Genomic DNA, 20,132 nt, shown 5'->3' on the forward strand with positions numbered 1-20,132 from the left:
ACTCAATTGTTTTTGAATTCATGATAAAAATACTCATAATGTTCAGATCAAAAGGATACCAGCATACTTAACTCAGCTAAAAGACTATAAAGAATATATACTTTCAGAAGTACAACATTTTCTAGACATAAATAATACTCCTGAAGTCTCCATTGTCTATGTTTGGGATGCCTTAAAATCATATCTATATGGACAAAGTATCAGATGGTATAATAACAAAAGGAAATCTTGGGATAAGGAATTGTTAGATATTCAAAGTAAACTGGACTCTTATAAGCATAATAATAAAGAAAATATTATGGACAAGAAAGTTATTGAAGAAATAAACAAACTAAATGAGAAATACAAAGAAATTTTAACTCATAAAGTTAAAATAACTTTAGAGAAATACAAGTTTTTGTCTTATTCAATAAGCCCCAAATACTTACATAGACTTAAAAATAAAACAAAAAGATTGAATAAACAAAACCATATCAAAGAAATCTTTTCTCTAAGGAAAAGAAGAATGTTTCTAGTATACCAGAAATACTGGACTAATTTAGAAATCACTTTCACAAGATTAACCATAACAACATTAACATGGAACCTAAAGATAAAATAAAGGAGTTTATAACCACAGACATGAATAAAAAGCTTAATAAACAACAGATTAAACTATTGGACAAGAGTATTTCATATACAGAAGTTATTACACAAATAAATAAGCTTAAATCAAACAAAGCACCGGGTAATGATGGTATTATACCAGAGATATATAAAATCCTTTCTAAAACTACATATTCATTAATACATAAGGTTTTATTCTGGCCCAAACTGAGTTAATAACCCCCCCATCTTGGCAATATACATTTATTTCACCAATTTTAAAACCTAATAAAGATCCAACTAGATGTTCTTCATATCGACCCATCTCATTACTTAATGTTGATTATAAAATGTTTATGAGTATTTTTGCTGATAGATTGAAGACAATTATCCCCGGCATTATAGAGATAGATCAGACGGGCTTCATTGTAAATAGAAATACTTTTGATAATATAAGAAGAACTTTAACATTAATTGATTTTGCAAATAGGAAAAAGAAAGATTTAACACTTATTAGTCTTGATATAGGTTCAGCATTTGATTCAGTAAGTTGGGACTATCTGTTTACCTTACTGAAATGCACAAATTTCTCTGATGCATTTGTAAATTTAATTGAGCATTTATACAAAGGAACGCTGGCTTATATTAAGGTAGGAACATATGTTTCACAAAAATACCCATTCTTAAAGGTACAAAGCAAGGATGTCCACTTTCTCCACTATTATTCACTTTAGTAATGGAGCCTTGGGCTAATTTGATTAGAAACAGTACTGACATAGAGGGTTTTGAAATAGAAGAAAATACAACATCAAAAATTCAACTTTTGCAGATGATGTTCTAATTACATCAGCAGGATCTAATTCTTCTATGCAGTCTTTATTTGATAAAATGATGAATTTTAAAAGTATTTCTGGTTTAATATTCAATGAAGAAAAACTAAAATACTACCTATATATACACGAAAAAATACTCTCATTAGTGATTTTACTAAATATGTACCCAACTCAGGTCAGATAACTTATTTAGGTATAATACTATCTAAAGATATTAAATCTATTATATATAATAACTATAATACCTGTTTTCTTAATATACAAAATCTTTTAATACCTGGAATAATATGTTTTTACTATGGAGGAGAGACTTACAATTATTAAAATGATAATATTCCCCAAGATTTTATACTTAATACAATCAATAATACTTTCACCTACAAAATAACTATCAAGAAACTGAATACACTAATGTTAAATTTCTTATGGGCACCTAATAGACCTAGGATTGCATTAAAGAAACATACTAATAGCTGGTCTCAAGGGGGTATTTCTTTTCCAGACTTTAATTTATATATTATCTCTTCTATTATAAAAGTTATTACTTTATTAATAGATCGGTCATATGTCATAAAATGGAAAGATTATTGGGAGCTAATTAGTATGCACTTCATGAAAATCTCCTTAACACATAAAAATATGATTATAAATAACTCCATGTTGTGGTTGCTAAAGGAATTTTGTACTTCACCTATTACACCTAAACATATGGTCTGTTACCCATTAAATATTATTATTAGTTATCGTAACTTTATATTCATGCACCCTAAGTATAGGGAATGGAATTTTATTGTATTCCCTATAATTTATACTCAGGGTATGCTTATGTCATCTACTTCTGAAGGAGCTCATTTAGCTATAGATAATAATCTAAAGTACTGGTATCAGCTGATATCTGATAATAAAGTTAAAAATCTAGATTTCTTAAAACAAGAATTTGATCTAAGAGAAACTTGCTGGTTAGAGGTTCAGATCTTTAGACAACATCTCATTGATAGAATAGATCTAATGTCTATAACAGTTAAAGAATCTATTCCAAAACTGATTGATTACTTGATAATAAATTTACAGCATAAAGTTTCTGATAAAGGTAAACTTTCATATATACATAAAATTATCAGACAAGAAACTTTTTACAATGTAGATTCATACTGGAATTATTTCACCTCTATTAATGGGGACCCACCAACTCAACAAGATAAACAATATATATTGGAATCTGCTTATAGAACTACATCTTCCATTGTCTGGAGACTTTATACATGGAAATTTTTACATAGATCTTTTATACACCTTTGATGATGAATAAAATTAATAATAAAGATAATCTATGTAAGAGATGTAATGTAGAAATTAATGCTGACTGGGCTCATATGTTTTATGACTGTATGAAGTTGAAAGAATACTGGAAGTCAATTAATGAATTTTGCAGGCTCTTTTACAGATAATTTCATTATTTCTAAGTCTCTTATATTATTCAACACACCTGTACCTCAATGTGTTAAAAGATTAAGCTTCCCTTGTTATGGTCTATCCTAGCAGTGGCTAGGAAAATAATAACTAGAAATTGGATTTCAGATACACCTCCTTCGTTCAATGAATTTAAAAATGTTATGAATATAATGTGTCATATGGAAATAAGCACAATTAGAATGAGAACAACTAGAAAAACATCGCATTTTATTGTATGGGATAATTTACAAAATTTGTTAAAAAAATTCTAATTTCAATAGCACAGTATTTTAGTTTAATTAATTGATCTGATTGTAGTGGATGTCTTTGTAAATACTTTAGTTGTTTTGTTGAATATTATAATAATACCTATTTTTAATTATTTGTATAAAATTGTTATATTTCTCTTATATGTTAAAACAATAAACTTGTTTTGAAAAAAAAAAGAAAACCCCTTAGTGGTAGTATCAGAAACATTACCTTCAACACCAATTGAAAACCTATCAAATAGTGTACATATTCAAATCTCTGATTAGTTTCCTCCGTTTCCTGTTCAGAATGTTAGCCACATGTCTATCTGTTGGCCCTACTACTGTTGTATTCAGTTGTACAACCATGAAAGTCACTATGCTTTTTAATCTCCATATCCAGTTTCTTGACTGAGTTTTTCATAATACAGAACTTGTCTTTGTAATCCCACACCAAAAGTCTCATAACCCCTAAGCTGCTGTTATTAAACAATTGAACCAGTCTCCCATAAAGTGCATCATTCTGTCTTGTTCCGTTTGGGAATTTAAAAACTCTTAACCTGAACGGAACTTGCCTGACTTAAATAATTTCCATTGTCATAAAAACCCACAGCTGTTGATGTCGTTAACTTCCATGCCATGAAAAGCAAAACCAAAGAAAAAGAAATGGCAAAAAGTCCTCCACAATGAGCACAAAATGAGTGAAAATACCACCAAAAAGAAACCAAAGGAAACTACACTGCATTCAGGCAGCCCCAGTGAATACCAAGGCAACAGAGTGCAGTAAAACACCGCACTGGACCACTGTAACTTTTTTATCTAAGTGCTTTTGTTAATTTTTAATTATATGAACTTCATCCAAGCTGGAAAACAGTTACAACATACCCCTTAAGTACATCATTTCAAACAAGATACATGACAATATTTATCCTTAAGGTGATGACAGTAAAAGTAAAACAGAAAAATGTATGTTTTTTATATACACATATATATATATATATATGTATATGTATATGTATATATATATATATATATATATATATATATATATATATATATATATATATATATATATATATATATGTATATATATATATATATATACACACACACACATATCTGTATGCACATACGTAAATTTAACTCGTAAATCACCCAGCTGTAAAAAATGAAACTCACTAACACCCGAGTAATGTTAGATATAAAATATGTAGCAACTGTAAACAATATCTTGTCTCCATATAATTTTTAAAGACATTTAATATCAATACTTTAATTTAAACCAAACAACTCATCAGCCTGTAACAAAATTGGCCAGTTGTTCTTTCACGTCTAAAAAAAATTGTCAGTGTCATCACAAAAAGAGCTTGACCTAACAAAAAAATACAAATTTTTTAAATTATCACAAATTAATGAATGTTTGGCCAAAGCATTTGTAGAGTCTTTATTTCCGATGGCCAACAAATGTTCGTATGTTCTCTTAGACAGCTTTCTTTTAGTCTTGCCCACATAAACACACACGATTCAGAGGTGGCCAAATACACTATAAAGATTGAATTGGGTGTAAATCCGTTCTTTGCCCAAACTGCATTTTATTGTTTCAAAATTACATTGGACCCCTCGTTAATAAACCTACAATGTTTACATCCATTGCATTGAACTATACCATTACTAGTAGCAACATAGTTTGTGGGAACAATGGATGTAGTTTCCTTATATACCAAAGTACCACAGGAGATTTGGTATTGACTTTCTTAGAAAATATTTGCATAAATTTACCAGATTTGATGGAGGCTTCATTAATGCAATTTGTTTGCTCGCAGATCTTGTTTTGGACAATAATTTTTTTATCTTTAACAGTAATTATTTCAAACAGAAAATATGCCACAGTCTGCTGTTTGTGAATCTGTTGCCTTAAGCTGGGCTGCAGACCACTACCTTTTTTCCCCATCACCCTCTGCTGTGAGCCTGCAGCCGTGTGTGGTGCGGGGGTCAGACACATCCCGTTTCCACTACAGGATAACCAAATCCTTTAGGTGCAGGTGAATTGTGGGGTAGAAGACACCTTGACAGACATAATATTTTGTTTCCAGATATTTTATCCTCAAGCATAGTTCACGGTTAGGAAATACAGAAGCTTCATCACACAACACACAGTCAGGTTATTACCACGTACAGGTCTGATGTGGTTTCCTTAGCTAAGACTGTTTTACAGTTGGTTAATGTCAGAGACTGCTCTCTTGTTCTGAATGACTATGGAGTTAAGAGGTTAGTCTAGCTCTACAGATTTTGATGGGGACTCTGATGCAGATGGTAGTAAACACTCTGAGTCCTTCCAGTCTGATTCTTTGGAAGGTTAAACAGGTTAAAAAACTGAAATAAGTGTTCACCTGTCCACATATGCTAAATAGATTTAGAGATGCACTTGACTAGAAGCAATCTGGAGCCATGCCAGAGAATGACAGAGTTCACGGTCTTATTGATAATTAGATTCCATATGTTTTGGCTGTTCCTCCTCTGTTATGGACTTTAGAAGATGTCTATAAAACTGCACATAAAACTCCTTTGCCTAGTCGACCAGTTCCTAAAAGGGCTATGAAGTGTACTGTGATCTTGCAGCTGTCTTTACTAATTTTTCAGCTGACCTAGCTGCAGTTTCTCCAACTGCCAGCTCTAACAAGAGACCCTTGGCTTCTTTTAATCCTACACTGCTTGATGAAATTGACAAGTGGTTAGAATTTTAGGAGGAAAGCTGCTTCAGTCTAGTAGTTTAATCTTTAGAATTTTAAATTATCAGGACTTCATGCGAAAATTTAATTTGCAGTGTGCTTACAGTTTAAATGACTTTGCTGTATCTTTCCCTGCTTTTATGTGAATGAGATTGTTTCCAATTTGAGTGAGATTTTGAAACAAGCTTTGAGAAGTGTCTTTGAAGGTTTGGACACATTTTCTAGAAATGCAGTTTCTTCTGTTGTATCATGAAGGTATACTTGGTTACATAGCCAGAATTTTTCTGAGGACTTACAAAAAGAGATTCTAAATGCTCTTTTAAATTATGAGAATGTATGTGTATTTCCGCTGCTACCCAGATTCTCAAACAATGGGATGATATAGGTAAATTGATGCATGGGTTATTTAGAATGTTTTATATTCCTAGATTATCCCCTAATAAGGGGTAGAACAAACAAAAATCCCAGCCTAACAAAAGTCAGAGTACCAAGAGGAAATGGCAGGAGGATAATGCTTCCAAACCAAATTAAAGGGGTACCTTTCCTAAAAAAGATCATTCCCTTGCTAAAGAATGACTATGCCAAGACTCTGAGCACCCCATTCCTTCCTCTTTCTCCTCCTCCCCTTTCACATTCCTCCAGCCTTTAGCTCAACCCAGCAGCCTGTTCACAAATAGTCTCAGATAAGTGGGTGCTGAGAATAATTTAGGTAGAATACTCTTGGCAGTGGACAGAAAATCTTCCTCCCTTTATGGAAATATTCCTGCACCTGCCAGACCAGACACATCTGTTCTGTCCAGTACTCCTTCACAAGTTGCAAATAGGGGTCATAGAACAAATTCCTGCACTGTAAAAATGAAAAGGATATTAAACCGTATTTTTTTTTTGGTACCCAAAAAGTAGCTGTCATGGAGACCAGTGATAGATTTCTCATATCTAAATACCTTTCTGAAAGCACCCAAATTAAAAATGCTTACTCTGCAGATGATCCTACACCTCCTCCTTTTGGAACACTGTTTCTTGGTGACTTTACATCATAAAGATGCTTATCACATGCCAGTTGCTCCCAGCTTCAAGTTGAACCTACAAATGTTCTTTCTCACACCCTCACAAAGAATTGTCTTATTGAGGTGTATAATGGACACACAAAAAAGAATGCTGTTTCTACCAGAAGGAAAAGTCCTGACTGTTCAGAATATTTTCAGGATTTTTGCCTTCAAGAAGCTTGCCTCCCCAAGAGAGTTTCTCAAAATTCTAGGCCTTGAGGCATCACTGATCCTCATGACACCATGAGCCAGACTCCACATGAGAAAAATTCAGTGGTACTTAAAAAAATAAATAAATAAAATGTTGGACTGTTGGACCCCTCACCTGCTTCCCTTGGAGTTCCAGGTACCAATGCTTCATTTTTTTGCAACAAGAGTTACAGTGGTGGAGGGATCAGTTATCTGTCAATCCAGACCTACCCTTCTCCATGCAGACCCTAATTCAGTCAGTCCAGACAGATTTGTCAGATTTTGCATGGGAAGCAATGTACAGGAGAGTTCAAATGCAAGGTGAAATGCGGTCCTTCTGAAGTCACAAAGCACATAAATGTCAAAGAAATGTTCACGGTGATTCAGACTTTAACCGTTTTTCACCACATATGTTTTCCGGGTCCCCTTTTGTTGGTCATAGACATCACTGTCATGTGGTGCAGGAGCAAATAAGGGGGTACAAGGTTATACCCTCTTTGCTGGATGGCAGTGATGGCCTGGGAGCTAGCCTTACAGTATCCTCTGTCTTTCAGACTGATTTGAAGTTCATTATTTGGAAAACTGTTGTTTCTAACATCAGCAAAGCGAACCTCTGAACTGCAAGCTCTTACGGTGGGCCATCCTTGCATTGTTGTCCACAAGGACAGGGTTTTATGTACTAATCCTTCTTTTAGACCAAAAGTTGTTTCAGAATGTATCCTGAGTCAAGCCATCAGTCTCTCAGTTTTCTTTCTGTAACCTAAAAACGTGGAAGAGAGGCAAACATTCTACATACCTAGAATGTGCGCAGGCAGCTCAGGTACTACCTTGACAGAACTAATCCCTTCAGGAAAGCTGAACAGCCATTTATTTCCTATTCTGAGCTTATGAAGGTTCAGCTTGTCTCTAAGCAAACAACTGCTTCTTGGTTGTCCTCTGTTGCTGTTTTTTGTTACTCCCGTCATGGCAAATCTATTCTAGAACCTTGTACTTTTCTGTGGCATATTGGAAAGGAGTAGACTCCAGAAGCATTCTAGAGACAGCAACCTGGTCCTCTGTTCACACTTTTACAAAATACTGCAAATTAATTTCTTTCTCAAGTTCCAGAGCAGGCTTTTCAAGGACCATTTTCCAGGGGCTCCTGGATCCTTTTCATTCCTCCTGTCAGGTTGGATAACCTTTGAAGATCTACCCATATGCTACTGAGGCAATGTGAATGATGAACATAGTTACTTACCTTTAACAGTAGATGTTTGAATTTCACACTGCCTCACTGGCATCACCCACCTGTCCACCATCCCCCTCATTTTATGTATAGTTCAATGGTGTTCAGCCTTGTTGCATTGTTGATTGGCTTTGTTAATGTTTTGTGGCTGCAAATTGATTTCAGGCAGTTATTGCTTTTGGTACTTGGCTCTTTCTTCTTGGCACTAAAAGCCTGAATAACTGACTTTCTCTGACAGGGGTTAGGCTTCCCCTGATGAGAGGGGCTTAGTTAATCCCCTATCAAAAGAGAGTCAGACGAGGGGATCCTGAGTCTGGAAACCTGCCAGTGTGGGTTTGCGCAGGCAGAGAACCCATATGCTACTGAGGTGGTGTGAAATTTGAACATGTACTGTTACAGGTAAGTAGGACTTGCACAACTGAGCTAACTGTTGAGTCTTTTGCAGTGCAGTTTGTGAAACCTATTTTCTGTACATCTGCAGGTTATAGAAAAAATAACTTTTTACTATTGAAATACTTTTTTTTTTGCTTTCAGTTTTCTTTCATTTTAGTACATTTTTTTTCCAGCAATATTTAACTTGAGTGGTTTTAAGCTCAAAGACATCCGTTAATTCCCTGAGCTTGAAGGATGTAGGAGTTAATTCCAATGCAGATTTTTAATTTAATCTTTGAGCTTTTAAGGTGTATTACAGCAGTTGTGGTGCCACAAAGTTGATATACCCTTAACCATGGAACATCAGTGAGAGATTCACCAGTAAAATATTTTATGACCTAATAAAATGTTGAGACTAGCTTGCAGTGCAAAATCTCATCACAAAGTACAATTTTTAGCTTGTCCTTCATTTATGTCACTATCATGACCTTGTGTTAAATATGCAATTTTTTTTTTTAATTCCAGCAATATCAACAGCAGCAGCAACCCCAGCAGACAATTTACAGTGTGCAACAGCAGGTCAGTAAACTTTTCTGGGTTTTTCTTTTCTACAGTACTTGTTTCCATAAAAATAACTGAGGTTGAATGAATCTTGCATTTGCCAATGCCAAGTAACTGGCTTCAGGAACATTTGTAATGTTGCAGTAGGATGTAGTGACATATTGAGATGGGAGTAATGGGAGTAGGATCACATTGAGATGGCAGTGGTGGAAGTAGGAGATGAAGTGCTTTCAAGTTTGTAAAATAAATTGTGAAATAACTTTCTTTAGAAACATATTTCTCCTCAGCACAGAGGAGGTAAGAAGAGAGCTAAGGAGAGTGAACCCCAGGAAGGCTGCTGGCCCAGACGACATACTGGGCAAGGTGTTAAAAGGCTGTGCTAGGAAATATTTAACCCCTGTCTTGCCATGACGGAAGTACCCTCATGCTACAAGAAAACTAACATCATCCTACCTACTACGTAAGAAAACCACTCCTCCAACCCTAACGACTACAGACCAGTCGCTGTGACATCCACTGTTATGAAGTGTTTTGAGCGGCTGTTCAAAAAGCATCTTTCATCAGGCCTACCTCCTGATTTCGACCCTCTGCAGTTTGTATACAGAGCTAACCGATCCATGTCTAATGCCATATCAGTAGCACTGCACATCTCCCTTGAACATTTAGAGGGGAAAGACAGCTATGTAAGGATGCTGTTCATAGAATTCAGCTCTGCATTTAATACAGTGGTACCAATGCACCTGATAGAAAAACTGGCACATTTAGGAATCAGTAAACATCTCTGTAACTGTATCTTGGACTTCCTGATTGAGAGACCACAGAGGGCGTGTTCTAGTAAGAACACATCAAAAGTGCATCACGATTAACATCAGGGTTCCACAGGGATGCGTTCTCAGCCCTCTGTTATTCATCATCCTGACCCACAAGTGCTAAGCACAAGTCTAACCATATCAAGATTGCTGATCACACCACAGTCGTGGGGCTCATTGCAAAGGAAGATGAAAGGGGGCTTTGGTTAGACCCTTCATTTGCATCTCTGATCAGTTGGTGCGAGGGGAGCAACCTTGACCTGAATGTAAGCAAGACCAAAGAGATTATCATCAACTTCAGGAAAAGGAGAACAAACCACCCAGCATTCAGGATCAATAATGAGAATGTGGAGAGGGTTAAGAGTACAAAATTCCTGGGTGTACACATATCAGAGGATCTCTTGTGGTTGAGAAACACCAGCCAGGTGGTTAAGAAAATGCACCAACGCCTCCACTTTTTAAGAAGGCTGAAAAAGGCTAAGCTTCCTCTTCATATTCTCTCCACCTTCTATAGAGGTGCAGTAGAGAGCATCCTCACCTGCAACTTCACAGTGTGGTTTGGAAACTGCACAGTTACAGAAGGGAAGATTCTACAAAGAGTGGTGAGGGTTGCAGAGACTGTAACAGGTTCCAGCCTTCCAGAGATACAGCATCTTTATTCTGCAAGAAGCATCTGAAAGGCCACCACAATAATACAGGCAACACACATCCTGCACATGGACTGTTTAAGCATCTAGCATCGGGCAGGAGATATCGCAGCATCCGCTGCAGGACTACAAAATTCAATAACAGTTTCTACCCTACAGTGAGTAGACTTCTGAACTTGGGCACTAGTCCCGTGGGTCTGGACATATTCGTCAATTTTTAGTTGTTTGTGCAATATATACTTACATATATTCTAAGTAAGTGCAATATTTATTTATTATATCCATAGTCAGTATTATTTAACCCACTCAAGTGCAAAATTAGACAACTTGGGTATTGTTCAATCTGTAGTGTGTTTTGCATTAGTTTAAATAGGGTAGTTAATTTAACCCAGGGAAGGGTATTCTTTTCGTTTATCCCTCTACTTGTATGTGTTATTTCACTTTCCTTTGTAATCTCAAGAATTAAGCTGATGCATGAAATTTTGTTTATGCTACTCATGTGTAGTTCTAAATGACCGTAATGTTTTCTCTGACTTTGAATAGCTGTGTTGCTAACATGTTGCAGCACTTACTTGAACCTGTATTGTAGTGTTAAGATTGCAGACCTTTGTTCTTAATAATGCACTGTTGCTTTTCTTTTGAGGAGATACCAATTGCATGTAATTTCATAACCACATGTTATTATTTAATCAAGCTACAGTCTTTACAACCCCAGTGATTTTAGCAGTCCGGACCTGTCTTCCAACAACTGCTGCTTTAACTTCATGCACATTCATATTCATGACTTCAGTAATGCTGTCTGTCTGTCTTGGCTTTGGTTAGACCCTTCATTTGACTTAGATGTTTCACTGTCGTCTCTAGTGAATCCTGTCTTCAGAGTATGTGGGTCAGGTTTTTGAATTTTTGTTTTACTGTCAGTCCTTCTGGTTAATCTTGCAGCCTAAAGAATTCTCAAACATGTTCTCCAAAATAGCAGCAAAAAAGAATTGCTCTTTCCAGGGCACAGTCATTGATATAATCCAGCAGTCAGTCATATTTTACTATTGGAAAAATCATAGCTTGACTACAGGAACCTTTGTTGACAGTTATGTTTTTGCTTTTTAGTCTTTATACAGGTTTGTCATAGCCCACCCCCCTCAAGAAGCAAGTGATTTTTAAATGTCATGCTTGCTGTTCCCATCTGCAGAAGTCTTTTAAACCATGAAAAAAGTTGTTACTGCCTCACTTCTGTCTGCTTGCATACAGTCTGTAGGTCTAATTTACATTATCTTTTTTTTATTGGGTGGTGATTTACTGTGTTGTGAGACATGCAATGTGCACTAAATATCAACTCATTGTTATAGATGTTTACTCTCTTGATCTTTATGATATTACTAAGTAAACTTCAAAGATATTTTTTTGTCCTGTCTTTCAATGAGTGAGTGAGTGAGTGAGTGAGTGAGTGAGTGAGTGAGTGAGTGAGTGAGTGAGTGAGTGAGTGAGTGAGTGAGTGTGTGTGAGACTCTGGCATAATGATTACTGAATCTTGGAAGCACACTGCTTCTTGTGGTGTTGAAACAAGCTAGCAGTGTAGCTGTGGCTGGTTTTCTTATCTGTTTCTTTTTGTAAGTAAACTTCACTTGATTTATTCTTCAGTACTCCAGTATCTACATATATTGTTTTCTATGTTATTTTTGCCCATGCACCTCCCAGTTATCGAGTGTCTCCTGAAGTGGGAAAGCACATTCATTTCTTCACTCAGAAGAATTCCATTCCGAGTCAAGGCAAAAGCTGTCTGGGGGGGGGTCATTTAAACAGCCGTAAGGGAGCTTTGTTTCATTGCTGACATTCTGATGGTGACAGCAGTTTTTTTTTTTTTTGTCACATTGAATGACATACCTCACCCTCCCCCGGGTGTGGGATGAGCAAACTGCTTCACTGCAGTGGTCCACAATGCCTTCCCCGTGTGAGTACATACTTCCTCACAACTTGCACTGAAGACTACCATCGATTGGTAGCCTGGTGAGCGTAATGTCTTCTCCTATGTGTCTGTTTCTCCAATGAAGAGCAGAACTGTGTACATCTTTCTCCATCCTCCCCAGCATCTCAAGTACCTTTCCGCTAGCTGAACCCGAGTTACTTGAGCTATGGTTAAGGCTTTACTACTGTACGTTATCGGTGCTTGGCAGTTCAGTGAGATACGTAAAAGAAGAATACACTGCAGGGGTAAAGTACATCCAAACAAAAACTTGGTAGAAAATAACAGAAGAATGATAGGCACACCACAACAACTTTGCTTTTAGTTCAGTGAGATACATTATCAAAAATATGTAGCTACAGTAAAGAAAAAGGTGAAGGACTGTAAGACACAAAAAAGGAATAAGGGCTCACTCTGTATTGAAGGGTTATATAAAGGTAATGCAAAGTCTTGCCAAAAGATTCCATTAGTATTTTTTGCTACACTTTGCCCTTACTGCCTGCCAATCTTCTTCCCACTCCTGGGCAACTGAGGCAGGGTTAGTTCCTGTTTTTTATACATTTTTTTTTTTTTTGACTTGGTGTCCTGCATACAGTTGGCTACACTAGAGAAGGAGGAGTGCAGTGGTCTGAATTCCACCAGAGACTTCGACATCCTGTAACCCCCACCTACTTATGCCAAAGTTTCTCTGGACTCATCCAGAGAATACTGTATCTGCACAGTGTGCCCTTGTGTGCATGCAACCCCTCTCCCAGGAGAGGTGAGCAGTTACATCTTTTGACTCTTTCATCCCTGCCTGGCTTCTCCAGTGCCACTGCTTCTAATCAAATTGAGTCACCTTGGTCACAGTCAGGGCTCCAACCCTATGCTACACAGAGCCAGGTTAGGACTCTGGTTGTTAAAGTAATAAAAAAAAAGGCCAGCATAGAGACTGATAGGGACGAGCCATAGTTAAAAATGTACTAAATGAAGTGCATGTATAAGCTGAGAGAGAGAGAGAAGAATCTCAGACTATAGGAAAACGTAACAGGGAACTTGTACAGAGTCCCAATCCCCTTCTACACCAAAAGAGACAGAAGCAGGATTCTAAGGAAAAAGAAGGTAAGGTGAATACTGAAGTACAGAATGGGAAACTGTCAGAAGCCCTGAAGGACAGAACTCGTTTTTCATTGTTGTCTTTTATAGAGAATGAACTAGATGAGGAAATGTCTGTACCTGTATTTTTGTAAGAAGAGGTCATGGCCTCTTGTTTCATGTCAGAATACTGATGGAAATAATGTTAACTTGGCTGACCACCAGATAAACCTTGTCAACGCCAAGAAGGCCCAGTGGTAATGTAGTACACTAAGTAGATACAGAAAGAGTTTGGTAAGAATAGATGGGAAACAAAAGATCAGAACTGCTCATTTCATACCCATACTTTCAAGCAAAAATGACCTGCCATTTAGCGTAATCAAAGACAAAAAGGAAAGTTGTGTAAAATCTTACCATAACCATAGATGTCCTTCTCTTCCATGTTGCAGTATTCTACTTGTGGGTTTACCCTTCTGCTCCAGTTCGTCCAGCCAGGTTTTCTAAAGATTTTTAGTCCCTCTTGGTGCACCTGACGTGGCAGCAGGTACGTGGGCCATAAAGGTTACGTCTGCACGCACCAGCCCTCAGAACATAAGAAGCCCCAGTCGGAGCCAGTCCTGCGAGGGCATAGGCTGTCCAGTGTCACCCAGGAGAGCAAGTGCAGTAATGCAAGAGGGGAAGGTGGGAGGAAAGGAATTAATGCAGCATGGAAGAGAAAGACATCTATAGTTATGGTACGATTCTACATAACTTTCCCGTCTCATTCTATTCCAATGTTGCAGTATTCTATTTGTGGGTGAGTACCACAGCTCAGGAATGGGAGGTGGCCTAGTTGAAGTTTCCAGGAATCCATGTAGGATAGCCCTGGCAAACCCCGCCCTAGATCTGGAGATATGGTCCAGTTTGTAGTGTTTGGTGAAGGTGTGTACTGAGGACAAAGTGGCTGCCTCCAGTATAGAGTTAGTGTTTACTCCTTTAAAGAAGGCTTCAGAAGAGGCCATGGCTGTGGTGGAGTAGGCCTAGACATTACCCTGCAAGGTCTTGCCATGGTGAAGGTAGAAGAAAGAAATGGCCTGGGAGATCCAGGCCAAAATGGTTTGTTTGCTCACTGGCTTCTCCAAGGCCCTGAGGCAGAAGAAGACAAACAGCTGGTCAAATTTTCTAAAAAGTTTGGTTTATGTAGATAAAACCTAAGTTGTCTGTCGACGGCTAGGGAATGCAGCACTCTCTCACTATCCCCCTGCTGGTTAGGGAAGAAGGTAGGCAGGTGAATTGCCTGGTTCAAGGATAGGTCATTCACCACTTTGGGAATAAATGACTGTTTTGTCCTGAGGGTCACCCTGTCCAAGTGGAAAATTAGCAAAGGCGGAATAGCCATAAGAGCTTGCAATTTAGAAACCCTTCTGGCAGAGGTCAGAGCTACCAGCAGTGCAGTTTTCCATGTGCAAAACTTTAAGGCGGCCTTGTCTGCTGGCTCAAATGGAGCTAGAGTAAGTTTTTCTAGAACATAATTAAGGTCCCAGGGAGAGGAACACGGTCTCCTTGGTGGTCTCATGTGCAATACATGCTTGAGGGAAAGGTTTGGAGGGGAGTCTGGATGCAAGGGGTGGATCCATGGGAAGGCAGGCAGAGATAGCAGACAAGTGTGCCTTCAGAGATGAGTAAGACAACCCTGTCTGCATGAGTTCACACAGGTATGACAGGATGGGAGGCATATCGCGTTCCAGCGGATCCAACTTTCTTTTGTGACACCAGATATAAAACCTTTTCCGTTTAGAGAGAGAGGAATTTCCTAGTGTTAGGTTTCCTGGCCTCTGCTGGACAGTGAGCATGCCCTTGTTATATAGGTGTCTGAAGGGGATGAGAATCCTATCCGCCACAGGGTGAGGTGTAGGGATTGCCACTGTGGGTGTATCTGAGTCCCCTTATGCTGTGTGAGCAGCTCCACTGAGGGGGGTAACTTGTGGTCATTGCCCTTGGACAGGTGAAGAAGAAGGGGGAACCATTGCTGTCTTGGCCAGTAGGGAGTCACCAGCAAGATTTTCGGCGTGTCCTGCTTAATTTTCAGCAAGAACTTTTGAATCAGTGGGAAGGGGAGAATGCATACAGGAATTTCCCCTTCCATGTTATTGAGAAGCCATCTGTTGCTAATGTCTTGGGGTCTGATGTCCTGGTGCAGTAGCCAGGAAGTTGCCTGTTTATGGAGGAGGCGAAAAGGTCTGTTTGTGGAATAACCCACCTGTGGACCAGATTCAAGAATGCATCCCTTTGCAGCATCCATTCGTGCTTGTTTGAAATTGTTCTGTTTAAGTGATCTGCGTGGGAGTTGTGTAGGGATGGAATGTAGGCTGCCTGGATGGAAAGCACCTTAGAGGTAACCAGATGTCCTTCAAGGATGCATCTGCAGTCATAACATATGGGTTGTCCTGCCTCAGGCAGCCCTTCGGTCGGCCGGATTCCAAAGTCTGGGTGTGGCCTTGGCTGATGTCGCACTTTCCTCGACGTCAGAGCGTCTGGGGTACAAAAGCATCAGCCGACGCCATTTTCCTCAGTCTTTCTTGCCGCACGGTGCCCGAAGCAGAAGCAATTCGCAAGTGCCGGTCGGTCAGATCCTGTGATAAGAAGAAATTCAGCTACCGAAGACTTTGTAAAAGCTAAGTACCCCATTGGGGACTCTTTCTTGCCTCAGCCGATGTCAGATAAAGTAAATAATTGTTTAACTTGTGGGAAACAAATACCTCATAAGGATTTTCACTCTTACTGCCTTCCTTGCTTAGGCCCAGATCTCGATGTCTCGGCCTGTTCAGCCTGTGCTTCCTTCAACCGACGAACTCTTAGACGTCGGTCGGAGTTTGCAGAGGAATTCTTTGGGGCTAATTTTGCATATAAGATGCCGTCGGAGACTCCGACTTCACATTTAGTGAAAAAACGGAAGGACAAGGACCGACACTCGCGGCCCGCGGTTTCGGCTGAAACCACCGTAAGGCCTACCGCGAGTGTCTCGGTTTCAGCCGAAACCGAGTCCTCGGAGCTTCCTTTAACCGAATCCACTCAACCGACCACTGCGGCCCCGGAGGCCCCGGCTGAGTCGGCTACTGAGCTACCTATCGAAACCAGTGTCCAGGAAATGTCCGACACCATACCTTTGGACAAATCTACTCCTGCACGTGGGGCAGCTAGACCCCCTGCTTCCATGTCCATTAAGGCCTTTTCCAGGGCTAAAGCTGCCAAACTAACTAAAGCTTTGCCTCCCAAAACTACCTCCTAGAGGCCTTCTTCTTCTAGTTCTCAGATCCTCAGCCTTGCAGAGGATCTTATTTCTTTAATTAGAGGTTCTCAGCCTCACCCGGACAGGGGCTCTCACCCACCACCAGACAAAAGGCCCAGGACTGAGCCCTCTGACCAACACTCTTCAGATGAATCCACGGACGGATCTGAATTAACAGACCACCAGGAGGAGGCTTATTCGCCCTATGAGGATTCTGATGCTGAAGAATCTATTCCTTCGGCCTCCCCTCCTGAAGAGTTTTCTTTTGGTGAGACTCTACACTCCATGAGAGAGCATTTTCAATGGCAGGGTCAGGAATTCTCTGATTCTAGAAAGAGATTAAGGACCTTTTTGCATTTACCCCAACATAGGCCCTTAGCTATACCTCCTGTGTTGCATGTTATTGATGATGTGTACAATGATGTTAGTACAGCCCCTGATACTCTTCCCCTGGCACCTGCCAAACCTGATAGATACTGCAGGGTCCCGGATTCTCATTTCCATCTGTATAAGGCCCATTCCGCAGACCCAGACACTATTTCTCAGGGCCCTAAAGGGGTTGCAGCTGCCACTGCCAAAAATCCTCTACCTTCTGAAAGGGAGTCTAGAGCTTTAGAGAGATGGGGAAAGAAGGTATATACTTCTGCAACTCTTTCTGTGAGGGCATTAAATTGTCAATTTCATATGATACAGTACCAAGAGTATTTGTTAGATGAACTAAATAAGAAACTTTCTTCTTCTGAACCCCTTGACCGTAAATCCCTTCAGGACCTGGTACATAACTCACAGCAGGTTAGTAATCATTTCTTAAAGTGTGGTTATGATGCACTGGAGGCTTCATGTAGGTCAGCTATGACTGGGGCAGTTATTCGTAGGCATGCCTGGCTGAAGGAACAATCCCTGCCAGACCATGTTAAAGCTAAACTCCTGGATGCTCCAATGGAAAAACAAATATTATTTGGCTCCTCAGCCCAGGAGGTCTTGAAGAAGTTTGAAGAAAAGGCTAAATCTGTGCAAACAGTTAAGGATTTTCTGCAAGTACAACCACCGAGATTCAGCAGAAACTGACCTACTAAGAATTGGTCCTTTCCAGACTCGGGCAGAGCCCAAAGAGGCAGGAACAGGCGTCCCAGAGGTAGAGGGCAAACTAGGGGCTCCTACAGAGGCTGTCAGTGGCAGCCTACCAACCAGAGAGGTAGTACAGCAGCAACAACAACAACTACTACACCTGGACAGACACAATGACTTCACTTTGATTCCGCCTACCAGGGCTCAATTGGAAGCACCCTTGGGCGGAAAGCTTTCCTTATTCTCAAAAAACTGGCATTATATTACAAGGGACACATGGACACTGCAAATAATAGACAAAGGATACAGGTTCCACTTCCACACTTTGCCAAGAAGAAACGGAATGCCAAACCTGCCACCAAATCAGAGGGCAGAGGCTTTAAAGCAGATCAACAGCTTACTTCAAATGAAAGCCATAGAAAAGGTAACTCTTTCAGAACAAGGTCAAGGATTCTACTCCAGATTATTCCTTGTTCCAAGAAAAGAAAATCAATGGAGGCCTATACTCGACCTGTCCGCACTAAATACTTTCCTCATTGTGCCAAAATTCAAGATGCTGACCCTACAGCAACTTCTTCCCATGCTGGGCAAGGAGTCTTGGCTGGTAACTCTAGATCTCAAGGAGGCATACCTGCATGACCCTATTTGACCAAGTTGCAGAAGACACCTCAGATTTCTTGCAGGATCAGAGCATTATCAATTCTCAGCATTGCCCTTTGGCTTATCTACTGCGCCCAGAGTATTCACGAAATGCCTGGCATCAGTAATTGCACACTGCAGACTTCAGGGGATTCAAATCTACCCATATCTGGATGACTGCCTTATACAAGCGGACAACAAGGAAAATTTGATAAAGGACTTGGCATATGCCATCCACCTACTACAGGCCTTGGGATACATAGTCAACATCCAAAAAGCAAGACTTGTTCCACCCCAAAGGATAACCTTTTTGGGTGCAGATCTAGACACAACCACCCAAATGGCCTTTCTCACAGAAGAAAAACAAAAACAACTTCCGGAATACTTCATGAATCTGACAAGACAAACTCCGCTAACTGCAAGGAAAATCCTACAGGCCCTGGGTTACATGGCATCCTGCATAATTCTGATTCCACAGGCCAGGCTGCATATGAGAAAATTACAATGGTACCTAAGGAGTGTATGGTCTCAGCACAGTCACAGTTTAGAAGCTTTGATACCAATTATTCCTTGCCTTCAAAAGGAATTCCTGTGGTGGGCTCATGCATGCCAGTCCAACAGAGGGTTGCCTTTCAACAAACCAAGAACAAAGCAAACCATCACCATGGACGCTTTGGACCGAGGATGGGGAGCACACATGGAGGGCAAATGTATCCAAGGCCTATGGTCTCAAGGACAGCTGCGCATGCACATAAACCAAAAGGAAATGCTGGCAGTGATACACGCAATCATGGCCTTTAAACCTTTCCTCCATCAAGGTCACCTGTTAATAAGGACAGACAACACCAGTCATGTGGTACATAAACAAGCAGGGAGGCACACATTCCTACCCCCTATGCAGGCTGACTATGAATCTATGGGATCTCTGCCTGAAACTCAATATACAACTACAGTCCCAGTTCGTGCCAGGGAAAGAAAATGTACTGGCAGACAGCTTAAGCACAACTACCATGGATGCACACGAATGGATGCTGCACCCAGATATCTTCCTACTCTTAACAAAAGCATGGGGAAAACCGGACATAGATCTGTTCGCTTCCCCCCACAACCATCAACTGAAGACATTCTGCTCCAGGACGTATCACCCAAAGGCTTGGAGGGTGGACTCTCTCTCTTTCAGCTGGAAAGATCTAAAAGTATATGCCTTCCCACCTCTCCCATTAATGTCCAAGGTTTTACTGAAGATCAGAGCAGAACAGCCAAGAGTGATTCTGATAGCTCCAGACTGGCCAAGGCAGCACTGGTACCCACTACTGAGGAGCATGTCACAGGCAAAACCATGGACTCTCCCCCTATGGCCTCTTCTTCTAACGCAGAACAACTTCAAGATCATGCATCCCAACTTGAAAACATTGCAACTAACTGCCTGG

The 20,132-nt window shown here is 39.8% G+C and overlaps 1 protein-coding gene across 1 annotated transcript in view; it reads left to right on the forward strand.

Moving 5' to 3' along the window:
* CCAR1 (cell division cycle and apoptosis regulator 1) overlaps positions 1 to 20,132 on the forward strand; it is a 2,906,903-nt gene that overhangs the window by 298,735 nt on the left and 2,588,036 nt on the right. The window contains exon 5 of the mRNA XM_044056158.1: positions 9,205 to 9,258. Within this exon, the coding sequence (XP_043912093.1) occupies positions 9,205 to 9,258 (54 nt within the window). The remainder of the gene's footprint in view (positions 1 to 9,204; positions 9,259 to 20,132) is intronic.

This window comes from Protopterus annectens, chromosome 14.part0, assembly GCF_019279795.1.
Source record: "Protopterus annectens isolate FY-2018-M chromosome 14.part0, PAN1.0, whole genome shotgun sequence".
Lineage (NCBI taxonomy): Eukaryota > Metazoa > Chordata > Ceratodontiformes > Protopteridae > Protopterus > Protopterus annectens.